The sequence below is a fragment of the Lonchura striata genome, chromosome 1, assembly GCF_050655825.1.
Source record: "Lonchura striata isolate lonStrDom1 chromosome 1, ASM5065582v1, whole genome shotgun sequence".
Classification (NCBI taxonomy): domain Eukaryota; kingdom Metazoa; phylum Chordata; class Aves; order Passeriformes; family Estrildidae; genus Lonchura; species Lonchura striata.
Window position 1 is genome coordinate 51,841,621 of NC_140703.1, and position 13,400 is coordinate 51,855,020.

General features: G+C 40.7%; 1 protein-coding gene across 20 annotated transcripts in view; it reads left to right on the forward strand.

The window, feature by feature from the left end:
- Positions 1-13,400, forward strand: part of KLF12 (KLF transcription factor 12) — a 235,085-nt gene that overhangs the window by 171,841 nt on the left and 49,844 nt on the right. For 15 of the 20 annotated variants that reach the window (XM_077781368.2, XM_085556264.1, XM_085556290.1 and 12 more), the window contains one exon: positions 73-132. The exons of the other annotated variants lie outside the window; for them this stretch is intronic. In XM_077781368.2, coding sequence (XP_077637494.1) covers positions 73-132 — 60 coding nt within the window. The remainder of the gene's footprint in view (positions 1-72; positions 133-13,400) is intronic. 20 annotated transcript variants of the gene reach the window in all.

The following is a 13,400-nucleotide window of genomic DNA, read 5'->3' on the forward strand; positions in this document are numbered from 1 at the left end:
CAAGCTTGTCTAAGTCCCCTTCGATTATTTGGGGTAACTTAAAATTCCTAATTGTCTGTGTTCAATTTCCAGAGAGAGCATGTGGGGCTGTGCCAGGTCAGCTGTTAACCCTTTTCGTTTTTTCAACTCCAGGTATGAAGCATTTTATTGTGTATTATATAATATTCTGTTTTATTGATAAAGTCTAGAAGCAGTACTTTTCAGATTTCTTTCCCTCTTTATGTCATGACTGGGGATTATGTGGGGGTAGGCAAGATCTGAAGTTGAGTTTTACAATTGCTTTTTTTTATCTTGTGGCTCAGGGGGTGGTGGGAAAGCTGCAGGTTTGGTTTTTTGTTTTTTTTTTTTTTAATAAATCCCAGTGTTTAAAATATGAGAATAGAAAATACCTTGTCTGATGTTTAATAATACAGTTTAAAGTGTTCAAAGTAGTCTACTGAAATTAAGTAACAAAGATAATGTGCATCAGTATAGCTCATGTAACAATGGATCATTGCCAGTTACCGTGAAGCAAAGCTGCAAAATTAGGAAGAGCTCTTTGCAAACATCTCCTTGCTTTTATTTCAAGGAGGGCAAAAATTTAAAATCTTACTGTGTAATGTGCCTTGTAGATGGCACAGGGTTTACATGCCACTCGAGTGATGGGGGGTGACTGGGAGGCCTCAGCAGGTGTTGTGATACCATAAGGGCCCTCGAGTTCACCCCACTTGCCCAGGCAGAAATGATGTCAAATGACAGAAGGATGTACCAAAGCTGGTAGGGTGCCTGTTTTTGTGGGATTCATGGCTGTTGCTTTAGTGGATTTAAAAATAGTATGCAGTGAAATGTCCACTCTCGGTGTGCTTGCTTGCTTGCCTGTCCTCCTCCCTTCTTTTGTTTGTTTTGTGTGCCCCTCAAAAGGTTCCTTTGGAGTCATGTTTTTTATTATTATGGGACAAGTGTAAACCCATCAGCTCACTGCTTTATCTGCTCTTAGTGACCTGTGTGTCCTCTGTCTGGAGTATAGAAGAAAAAACAACTTCTCACATTCAATATAAGCAAGTATGTTCCAGAATAAATCAAATTCTTCACATTTATAAGTACAGCTAAGCTTTGTAATAAAATTAGGAAGAAGGCATGTTTAAGAGTAATTACACTTTCAAATTGCTAATGAGTATTCAAATACAGAAGTCATTCCTCAAGACTACTCCTATCTCCAATTTGCAGTTAATTACACTACAACTGGTATATTTTTATTAAAAATTTGCAGGATCGTATTACTCAAACATAGCAGCAGTAATAATTTCTCTGTTAGAGCTAATCCAAATATTTTAAGTTTTCCTTAACTATGAAATTGAAATGATACATTTATTTTTAAAAATCCTTAGACTTTCTTTGATCTATTATCAGTGCAATGTCAGAAATTATTCTGACAAGCCTTCTAGTCTCTCAAAATGTTGTGTTTCTAAAATATATGTATATTTCAGATACAGTTTTTAATGCAGGCTTCTTTAGGTTGTATTAAATTAACTATGGAACATTTTGTGTATTGGCTTCTATTCTGCAGGAAGCATTTTCAAGAAAGAAACTTGTGTTGTTATTTTTTTGCTCTTTGTTGAGGTTGTCAGTATTTTGCTTTAAAAATCCATCATGAATTTACTTGGTATTTACATAACATAGTAATGAATATGAGATCCTACTAATGAGGCCCCCTGAAAAACATGCATGGTTAGATGTAGATGGCTAAGTCATCTCATGCAGCAGTTCTAAACTGCTGAAAGTTAGTGTGCTCTGACTGGAGTGAGATGGGACTGAAAGATAATATTTGGCAAGACAAATAGGTTCCAATGAAAACAGAAATTTGGAAAAGAGCTGTAGGGGTTTTTTTATGTGTTTTTAAAATAAAGAACCAAATTGATCAAGAAGAACCATCTGTCAAACCTCATTTGAGCCATGTGGACCTGTCTGTAGATTGAAAGGTGGAAGTAAGATCAATTAGATTAACATTAAAGTCAGTGCATTATTTAAAAATACAAATTCTTATGTTGCATTTAAAACTGCTGACTGTGCTGGGAGTCTTCCCCACAGCTGGTCCCACTTTTTGGGGTACGGCACTGCTGGAGTTTTGGAACAGTAAATGGTTGTCAGAATTGTATTCTGCAGTTAAATGCAGCTGTATGAGTGGATATATTTAATTTGAATTAAATTTCATGCCTACCCAGGTTTGGGTATTTTTCAACTTTGTATTACTAAACTTATCTTTTCCACTAAATTGCAAGAAAGTTACCCTTCCATAAAATACAGTGAGAATTATGGTATTCCAGTTAGGAAAGTACAGAAACATTCTTTGATACTTAAATTTCTTTGTGATGATGGAGGAACAGAGGGGATGACAAAGACTTGAAGAAACATTTTTTGTGGGGTTTTTTTACTGTTTTTTTTCTTACTGGGTTCATCAAATCTACTAAAAGTTGTAAGTTTTACTCCAATTCTACACAAATCTGCATCTGCTGACCTCGTGGATTGCCAGAGGCTGGAATGGTTGCTTCAGTTCATGCACATCTAACTATTCATTTCCTCTGAAACATGGAGCATTTTGTCCAGTCTGCCTTCTCTGATCCACTGGGAACAAAGTGATAATGTGTGTGAGTTTCACATGTTGGGGGCACAGTGTGCCTCTTCATCTTTGCTGTCTTGCAAAGGCTACTGCTTTTGCTCTTGTATAATCTTCCCTGATCTTCTTTTTAACACCTCATCCACAGGCTCAGCCAGATGGGAGATGTTTGGCAGCTGGAGGGCCCAGATGCCAAATTCTGAAATACAGCTTTCCTGTATTGGCACGTGGGTTCATGGCTGGCTTCTTGGCTTGCACCTCTGCTAACTTCTTGGCTACTGGCTAGCTGGCAGCTGTGGCACAGCCTCTGGGGCTGTGCTCAGGTCAAGCTGCTTTGGAGTTGGATGGCGTTCCTGAGCTGAATTGCTCTGCTGGACTCCATTTTCACCTTAGTTTGCTGTGACTCTCCACTGTTCAAAGACGAATGTTTGCAGTGTTCTGTTGTATTGGTGACGTTTGTAAGACTAAATCAAAGCAGTCCTTCTCATTTGTCACCAGTTCAAAAAGAAAATAAGCACTGCAGTGCTTCTTTACTTGTTAGCATTCCCATTAGTTAGTAAGAATGTTAAGGCCCAAGTCTCCATTTGTAGTTCATCTCCAGGATCAAATTGTTAACTGAAGAGAACAGGCTTTAAAGGATATTCCTTTAAAGGCTATTTAAAGGATATTTCTTGTGTCTAAACTTCAGTTGCTTTCAGCTGAAAGTGAATCTAGCATCTATCAAACAGAAAAAAAACAACACATTTGCAAAGGTAATCTGGATCATTTTTAAAGAACAGGATAAAGAATAATGATGATGATAATAGATAGGAAGTTACTGGTAATAATTAAGAGCACTGCCAGCAGAAAATACTTGATCTTCTCTTTGCTGGATTTGGAATGTCTTCATTTCACATTTTAGTTTTACTTTATGTTTTTTATTGGGCTTTTTTTGTTAGTTTTTTTTGTGGGGTTTTGTTGGGTTTTTTTACATAAATGAGGTAATGAAAAATAAATGCATCTAGAATAGTCAAAGAATTTGAAGAAATTCCCTAATCCACATATTTTCCTTCATGCAGCTCATTGCATAAACATTACTTTCAATGGGAAAAACTGCAAAATCAGGTGGTCACTTACACTTTGTATACTTACAGTAAAGTTCAGATTAATCATACTTACTCTGAAATTTTCATTCCTTCTCTCAACTAGAGTGGGTCTATGTTGTGCTACGCTAGAAGCACTGATACCTCTGTTACACTGTCAGACAACTTTTTTAATGCTTGAGTGAGTAGCACTTGTGCTTCACTGTGAAATGAAACTTCTACCTGTATATTAAGGTTAAGCTTTGTAGGTTGATCTGACCTCTGAGGAAAAGCACTTGAACTCCTCATTATAGTCACTAGAGGGAATTGCATGTCCCAGGAATAACCAAAAAGGAGCCCCTACTCATCTAGTTTAGGTATATACTTTGATGGCCTAGGGAATGTAAGTGCTTCTCTGGAAATACAGCCCAGATACATCAGATCAATCATTACGGATTGTTTAGAGAACCAGTAGAAAATAAAAGCATTGTTGTCCCTTAGAGGTAGTCTCTGAAGCCCTTTCTAGATTATAATGGAGCAGAGATGAGTCTTCTGTCAAACAAGATGGCAACAGCAACAGCAATTTTGCCACTTTTGCAGATAAGCTTCATGAACTAGCTTGTCAACAGACTGGGAGACCCGAGGTGTAGGTTCTGAGCACAAGCTGATCTCACTGGGATCTCACTGCAGGCCTAATCAGATAAGATATGAGGGGAGCAGTAGAGTGTCATCTCCCTTCTTGCTGAATATGGGCAGCTGTATAAGCAGGAACACAGAAGTTATGGGATGGGGAAGGAGAGTGGGTAAGAAGAACCTGTATCCTTGCCTGAGCATGGACAGGACTGGGGCTGTAAGCTCCATTCTCTGAAGCATCATCATGCCAGAAGGAGCTGTGGATACTGAAACAGACCTTTCACTGTTCCTCTCTAGATGCTTAGTGTCCAGATTTCCAGTATGGAGCCAGGATCCTCCTTTTCTGCCCAACATCTTAGTCTTGTGGGTCTTGCATTCCTGATTACAAAGTAGCCTCACTCCATGGACACTTAGGCAGAAAGCCCTGCATGCATATAGCCAGATAATTCCTGGGGTGATGCTCCTTCTCTGAGTGAATTACCTGAATGCAGGGCTACACCACCTTGCCAGTACTACCACCATCAGCCCTCTGCCTCCCTTTTGGGGCTTCTTCACGCGACACAGGCAAAGTTCAGGACAGGGCTCTGCCTGTAGGTGGTAAATGGGCGGCTGCCAGAATGAGTATGTGTGCCCATGGGCCTAATGGCTGGTACCCAGAGAAGCTCCATCTTAACAGTGAAGGACCTCATGGGTTTGTGGGGGAGGCTGTGTAGGACTCTTCATGGGACAGTGGGTGGGGATGGAATCATGGATCTAGGCAGGTTTTTGGGTAACAGGCTCCCAAATCAGGGTTTCAGCATGCCCATTCTCACACTTCACCACTTTCCAAACTGTATTTTCTTTCAAATTAGCAAGCTTTCTGTGCTTTTTAATGTAGTAGAATTAAAAACATTATTCCATTACATTGATTATACCTTTTGCCTGTTTACCTGTTTCTGCCCTTTTCTTCAGCTGAGACACACTTTTGCCCCATCAAAGCTATTCTTGTCACTTTCTGTGTCCTATGGGCTTTTGAAATCATAATCATATATAAAGTTGAGCTTATTCTCTTCTTCCTTTTTTTTAAGTGCCTGGGATTGTTGTCCCTTTTGCATTCTATTCAAGCAGAGAAACAATGTATGCTGTTAAAAAGGGAGAGTAAGCAACCACAAAGATATTTTCCCTTCTCTTGCACCTGCAGTACATTGTTTAACCCAGTTACTGTAATTGTTTTTAGACTTTTTTAAACATGCGTACTGTCAAGAGATTGCAGTAAAACAAGTGTTTCTCATAAGGCCAATGAGACTGCAAGCGATGAAAAAAGATGACAGAGCAAACAGAAAATCCCATATTTTGTTTATCAATTCTTTTTTTTTGCCTAATGGCAAATTCTTGGAGAAAGGATCTGTTTACTTCAGTGGAAGACTAGCTTAGGGTTTGCTGATTCCCAAGGCAAAAAGAAAGCATAGTTTCCAATTTGCAAGCTATTCAGTGTGTGTGATGAACTGAAGTCATTTGTGGATTTGTATGTTGCGTTTTGATGTGATTAAATGTCTTAAGTCTATTGATTTCATGCCGGGGATTAATGATGCTGAATGAAAGAGCATCAAAGAATAAAACATGTTTACATGCTTGATTAAAATACCTTAAAAAAACCCACCAGAGTACCTATTGTTGGATAGGAATGCAATAAGAGAAGCAGAGGACCAATCACATATACATTCACATGCATTTCCTGCATCTACAGGAAAATGCATTAACTTCTTTAGGCATAGAAAGAAGAAAAGCAAAGATTTGATAAGGATTGACTGTACTTCTCTGAATGCTTAACGCTCGTGTTTGACTTGGTTTTTTTGGAAGAGGGGATTAAAGAGGTTTCATTATCAGTTACCACAGATCTGTTTTACCGAATCAATCAAAGCATGATGCTTAGCTGCTTGGTATTAATGAGACGATCTTTTAACTGGAAAACTTGTTGGTAACAGCAGTGTTAATAAAGGACAAGACCTAATGATACTCAGTGCAGCTGTGGACATGAGATACAATAAAGGTGGTGTTTGCTGCTTTGAATTTACGTAATACTTTTAGATCTGTTTGCTTTTGCATGTTAGCTCAAAAACATATCATTATCTTAAAATGTTCATAGTCCTAATTGGTTTGTATCTGCTCTCTGCAAGTGCACCTAATGGCTCTCCTAATGTCTAGATTCATGGGTTGCATCTGGAATTGCAGTTAGGTGTCACATTTTGTTTACCAAGATAATAGTAGATAGAGATGAAAAAGATCTATTTGCTTGTTAAATCCACCCTGTTGCAAGCACAATATAGGCTTTTCCAATAGTATTAAACTGCTAGCACCCCTTATGTCAGCCAGGATGCCAGGCAGAGAATTTACTTGTGGTGTATCTGGGGAGAAGTATGCCTTAATGATCAGGTTAGCATATGAAATACTTGATGCATGTGAAATACTCCCTACTGAGCTTAGGAAGAAGTTTAAATGTGCGATTTAATGCAGCTGAGTAAATGTCTGACAAGATGGACTCGAGCACCCATTCGCTCTTTCTCTCCTGATGCTCTGATCTGGATTAGCATATGTAAGATAAATTCAGCATCAGTCCAATACACCCTACAATTCATTTGTCTAAGAACAGGGTTGAGTGATTATCCTGGGTTTGAGGCTGGAGAGGAGGGGGGGTTGACAACATGCAGTTATTTTTTTCTTTCTCCCATTCCTATTGCTTAATACAGGACCTAAAGCCCTTGGTTACAGAACAAAGTGTCTGAGCAGTAACCAAGCTTGTGCAAACCCAAGAGAAGAGTAATGACTGTTCTTGCAAGCTTCCTGCCTCAGTGCAGGTGCAGGAATCAGGAGGGCCTGAATAATTCATAAGGTGCAAATTAGCCCCAGCTTGCTCCCAATGCTCGAATTTTGCTTCTGCTTACCTACCTAGTTGCTGGAAAGAAAAGAATAAAGAATGCTTGGGAAAACAGGGAGAGAAAGGCAAAGAGTGTTACAGTTTAAAGGCCAGAGTCACAGAGCCTGCTGAATGCTGGGTGTGTTTGAAGGTTTGGTGCTTGTTGAGGAATCGGACTCTACATTGATTATTCATAGTGTTTTCTCAGGAAGAAGGAAGCTCTGGGGACCCATTCCATTGCTCTTGGAGAGGAAATAAACTTCCTTTTAAGAATTAGGTTTTTCCTGCTTTTATTGTTATGGTTTTTAAAAATTATTGGGTTAAAAAATGTTAAAAGTTCATTTTTAAGTCTGTTAAGGTATTGGAGAGAGTAAATATATATGGTGTCACTCAGCTTAAGGGTTCAGAGAAATTTGATGAGAGATCTTGGATGTTAATATGGTTACTGCTTTGAGTAAATACGGATTTCAAGGGCTTATATGAAACTAGTTAGATATGGAAATGCAGTGTGCAATTAGCTTGTATTTTCATAATTTTAAAGGTTTTAGTTAGTGATGCTTTAAATAGTTAGTGATGGTTACCTTTTCTGTTGGATTACTTACCTGCTTTTTCTGCCCAGAAGACTAAAATGAGAGGCGAGTAATGTTTAATCTTTCTGCTACACAACATTGCATCTCACCCAAACATCAAGTAAAAGGTTTTGCTGAGCACTGTTGTGGAAGAAGGGAATTCCTTACACAGCTCTTGGAGCTTGTGTGTCACCATGCAGTACAGAGAGGAGCTGGCCTGAAAAAGGCAGGTTGGTTTTTTCTGCTGTGTACCTGAATATCCTTTTAACATCTCTCATATAGGAGATGGGAGCATCTGACAACTCCAGCAGGAGTAGGAGCAAGGTTTTCCCTGTTGGCAGGTGTTCAGATGGAGAAAAACTCTCCTAATGTTTTTGCTGTGCTGAATATGAAAACAGAACAGCAGGAAAAAAAGCTTCCTTTAAGTGGTTTTGGAGGTTTTCTGGTTTTTTATTTATTTTGGGGTTTTTGTCCAATATTTACCCCTTTATCTATCCCCTCTACCCCACCCCCTCTTGGCTCTCACGTGCGGCAGCTAGATCACGTTGCCATCATCTGTTTTTGTATTTCCCTCATTTGGGTTGCTGGAATAGGAGCTGGCTCTCATTTCTAGCTGATTCTGTCATTTCCGCTAGGCCCCAGCTTGGGAAAGTGCCAAGACCAACAGGTGATCCTTGTAGCTGCAGAGCAGCAGGAAGAAGGCTGTGCATGGAGGAGACAGTGCACCAGAGGGGCTGCCTGGCCCTGCTCCATCTTGCTGTATAATTAATGCCCCCCTCCCCAGACCCTCATACTGAGCAGAAAATCTGTGCAGAACAGATCAGCTGTAGGGAAAATGGTCATAAAGAGTCCTGGAAGAATATAGGCTGTGTAAGTGCAGAGATGTGCTCCCTCTTGGGGAGAAACTGTGGCTGGTCCTTTGTAAGGAACAGGAACAAATTGTATTAGCTTCTGTAAAGTAATATGCACTCCATTGACCCATGCAAGAAAGAAAGCATTTCAATAAATTTCAGTGTTACGCTCACGGGACTTCTTATTTGTATAGGAACTAGTTTAGAATGAGGTGATAATTTAGTTAAGCTTTTCTCTACAAGGAGTAGCTTGCAAAGTCTCATGGAAATTGTTTGGGCAGAGATAACTCTGGTTGGGGAGGACCACCTCAAGCTGTACGGCTGGGGGCACCTGGAGCAGGACCAAACAAGGTTTGCATTCTCTGGGCAGCATTGATGGGGAGGCATGACTGTGCAGGGCTTCACAAGGATGATTTTTAGAACATGTGAAAAAATTCCAGAAACCCTCAGGATGGCCTCAAAGAGCTATTTTTTCAGAGAAAACTCCTAAAGGACTTTTTTTTTTCCTATGAAAACTAAAGTTATATTTAGTAGGTGACAGTGGCTTAGCAAAACCAGTTTAAAATCATACCTCCAAGGCTTAGGTTAACCCCTTGTCATATACCATGATGTGAGATAATGTGTCCCTGAAAACTCTAACTGCATGTTTGTATTTGTGAGGCAGGCTGATGTTTTGAGATAGACACATGTTAGCTTTAATCCTTTGAAAAATAGATGGTATCTCAAATTCTTTCTGCTCAGTATATATGGAAGCCAAATTGCTTCTTCCACCTGTGGACTCACTGCTAGTAGTTTGAAAGCTGAAGATTCCATGTAGACAAGGTGTAAGTTTTCTTCCGTAGGGAGCTGGGCTCTCTCAGTGCACTGCAGCACATTCCCACAGCAAGGGGAAGCTGTGGGAACTGGGAGGCCTGGACCAGTTCCACCGGTGAAACTGAAGTGCTGCAGCAGATCTGCACAGCAAATGCATCACCTTGACTGGCTGTTCCTGCTGTACACAAACAGCAGTGAGATCAAACTGTTATGAAACATTAACATATTTAGTAATGTTTCTAGCAGCTATCTGTCTGAAATCCTTTTGACTAAGCCAGCAGTGTTTTTTGTGTTGTTCTGCAGTTTGTCAGCCATCTGATGGGGGAGGAAGTGGGGGATATGTTGCATCTCAGGGATATGTTGTGTGTGTGCAAACCTAAGGGTGCTGCAAGACCTGAACTGGCAGCGGATTGTTCATGAATACGCACTTCCCTTGGACATGTCTCCCCATGCTGAAGGGTGCACCATTACAATAGTGCAATGGATACTGGCATCTCAGTATGTTTTCCCCCTTGTGTCCCTCCTTTTCTCCATGCTGGTTTGCTGTTTTTGCCCCCTACCAAAATCGCTGGTATAAGAGGCTGTTAGCAGGGAGTGAGGTGTTTCTGTCAGCATTTTGTGAATTTTTCTGTTTTCTCCCCTGTATCTTGGAAGACTGTCGTAATCCCTGCATTTGCAGTGGGTCCTGGGCGGACCTGAAAAGTCCCTCTGTCAGCCTCCATTGTTATTTGCTTTCTCTTGGGTTACAGGGCTAAGGGGAGTGATTTCTTTCTAAGATACTTGCCCGTGACTCTAGTGACCTCTAAAAAGCCCCATGAGCATGGCAGGATGTCATGGAACCACACGCTTTTATCTGTGGAGTGGTGAGGGATCCTGGTGGCAGTTCTATTAGGAGGCAGCAGTACCAATTGGAGAGGCTGGAGAATGAGCAGGGATACTTCCCACCTGCATTTGGTTCCAGTACAGCCCAGTCTGGGTAAAAGCCCTCCAAAGAGTACTGCAGGCAAGAGAAAAGCATCTTTGGGCAGCCTCTGAAAAGTCAAGTTTTCCAGTGCCTTTGGCAGGCAGCCTGGAGCAGATCCATTCCTTATGCCAGCCCCGTGGAGTGCTACCCCTTGTGGTTCTCCCTCCTGCTGCAGTACATACCTTACTATTATTAATATTCTGGAGGCGCCAGCAGCATGCTTTGTTCTGGATGGAATGTGGTTGCCCAGAGTGCAGGGAACTGTGTGGCCATTGTTTTAGTATTAGTAGATGGACTTGATAATGAGCACTGTAGTTTTTCCTAGTCATTTTTTAAAATTCACCTTCCTCTATTCTGCCTCCTCCCTGGGCTGTCCCCAATGTACTTAGCCCGTGAAGGATGCTGTGATCCCTCTGGCAGAAGAGAGGGAAGAGCTCTTGGGACACCAAGGTGCATAGTAGGGGCAGGCTCACACAGCACCATAGCACTTCAGTGGGACTAGACCACACATTTGGCTACACTTAGTTGTCTGCAGGAGTCCCTAAGTGTGCAGAGCCCCTCAGTGTGGGTTGTTGGTGCACTATACAGTGTGCCGGGGAAAGAGCTGCTCCTGTGCATTTGGCTTCTGCATCTTGGCCCAAAGTCTCAGACTGTATTGTGCCATCACTGTAAAATCAGTGAAAGTTTCAAAATCTGTGGCTGCTGCTGCTGAATCCTTAATAGGCAAATTTACTTTGGAACTGTGAAACTTTTAAATGTATCTGCTTTTAGGCTGCAACACCTTCAGAGAAAAAAATATTAAGATTAGCATGCAAACAAACATCACTTCAGAAAAATCAGTGGATTTGTAAAGCATGCTAACAAAATGTCCTGTTACAGGGATTCCTGTGAACTCAGTGTGGAATAAGAGGGGGCAGCGTGCACTGAGCCTCCTGTCCCCCAGATCAGTAACTATTTAATGTTATTCCTGTAATCTGTATACTTCCTCCTGTTACACCACCTCCTTCTGTTTTTCCGCCCTGTGTAGTTCTACTGTTTCACTGAGTATTAGCCCTTTGTAGCACATAGTTTGTCTTTTTAACTACTTTGTGAAGTACGTAATGCTCTTTTGGGTGCCACATAAGTGATAATAACAATAATGATAATAATAATAATAATTTTCCAGGTGTACTATACCAAGTTGTGTTGTTTGTTGCACAGACACAAAGTATAGGAGGGCTGTTGAATGCTGATAACTCAGCTGTAAGGTAAGCCTCTAACACAGGAAGGGAAATGCTCTAGTTTATTTATGAGTACACTCAGAAGCAATGTCTGCCTTCCATGATACCCATGCTTTTTAGGATAGCACATTTTACTTGAATACAGTATTGCCAGAGGTCAGTAATAATCAGGGCTAAATTGGTTCTGACAAAAAGGTAATGAAACATTCTCATTACACTCCGGTCCTCATTTTCATTGTTAATTCAATGTTGTTCAACTTTTCACTGGTTTCTCCCTTACAAACGTGGCACTGAGACAGCCAGTCTGAGCCATCTGCTGCTGGTGCTTGGGAGGTGCAAAGAGACACCACAAAGAAAATTGATTGACTGCAGTTGACTGTATTAGGGAGAGACCTTATTTGAACCGGCAGTAACTGGAGGGAAGTGTGAACTGGCTTTAATTCTCGAGCAGACCTCTGAATATTAAGGATGTACACAGCATTTGGAAGGATACATTCAGAGTCCAGTCATGTTCAAGATCACATCCCCTTGGCTTTCTCATTGTTGCTGTGCTTGTTCACAGCTGAGGGGAATTCTCTAGCTTTTGGATTTAATGTTAAATATGTAATTGGGTGGAAAATTAATGTAAACTTAAAATAATTTGGTTTCTCAGTCATTATACTCCTTAGTGGTAAATTATTAAGCTTTGTGTCTCTGGTATCTCCCAAAAGCCCTGCCATTACCGATCGTCTGACTGTCTTTATTAGCTTATATTTTTTCCCTAAAAGCAAGGCCTCATGTACAGTGTAATTATCCAGCAGTGCTGATTAATGACATAATTCTCTTTTTCTGTAAAACTGCTGTGTAAATTATTTTAATTTCATAAAAATTACTTGTCAGGCAATTTTGTGGAGGGTTTTTTCAATTTCTTTTTTTTTTAGGTTTTTATCCACCCTCTCTATCACGTGTCATGGTAATATCATTAACACTGTTGTGTCTGAGCCTGGTATGAGCACTAAACACTACAATGATTTCAGTGGAGAAAATTAAAGTAGTTTTCATGCTATTGTTACTTCTACTACCACACTTGGCGAACAAAAGTAGCTAAGATACCCTGTTCTGAGAACAGGAGTGTTTTTGGAGATACTTGTCCCAACAGTGAAATCAAGGAGACTTGTTTTGTTGAGGCAGCTGTTGAAATCTCTGCCATTTCTCAACCTTTCTGATTTCCTGCTGGCACTTAGAATATGTTTTTAGGAACCTCAGCAGCCTACATGGGGGTTTTTTGCTGCTTTCAGTTCCCCTTAGCAGTGTCTCCTCTACCCTTCCTTCTCTGAGACTGAGAAGTCCACTTGTCCCTTTTCAATGCCGTTAGATATTTCTTTATGCTCCCTACACCTGTTTCCTGGGCTAGATGATACTGAGAAGATTCCTGGCACGGACTTCTTGGTCTGTGAAACGTGCTTGAATAGGAAGTGGTACTATGCTCTTCAGCTTGTCATCTGGGTTTGACGTGAACAAAACAATGGACAGTGTACAGTGAAGAGCCCTGCCGTGCTGGACTGCAGGACAGCCTGGCATTGCAAGTTGAACCTTCTTCTTTCTGATGAGCATGTTTCCTTTGCTCTGCTGTTTTAAAAGCTGTTATTTTAAAGCTGTCATTTTAAAGTTGCCATGTATTTTGTAAGCACTCCAGGTAGTATCTTCCTAAGACCTTTTACTGATGGTCCTCCTGGTCCTGTTGGCATAAGGGCTAGGAAACCCACTCCTCTGATATGGGAGTCCTTCACTAAAGCTGGCATGCAAAAGCTAGTTTCAAAAGGG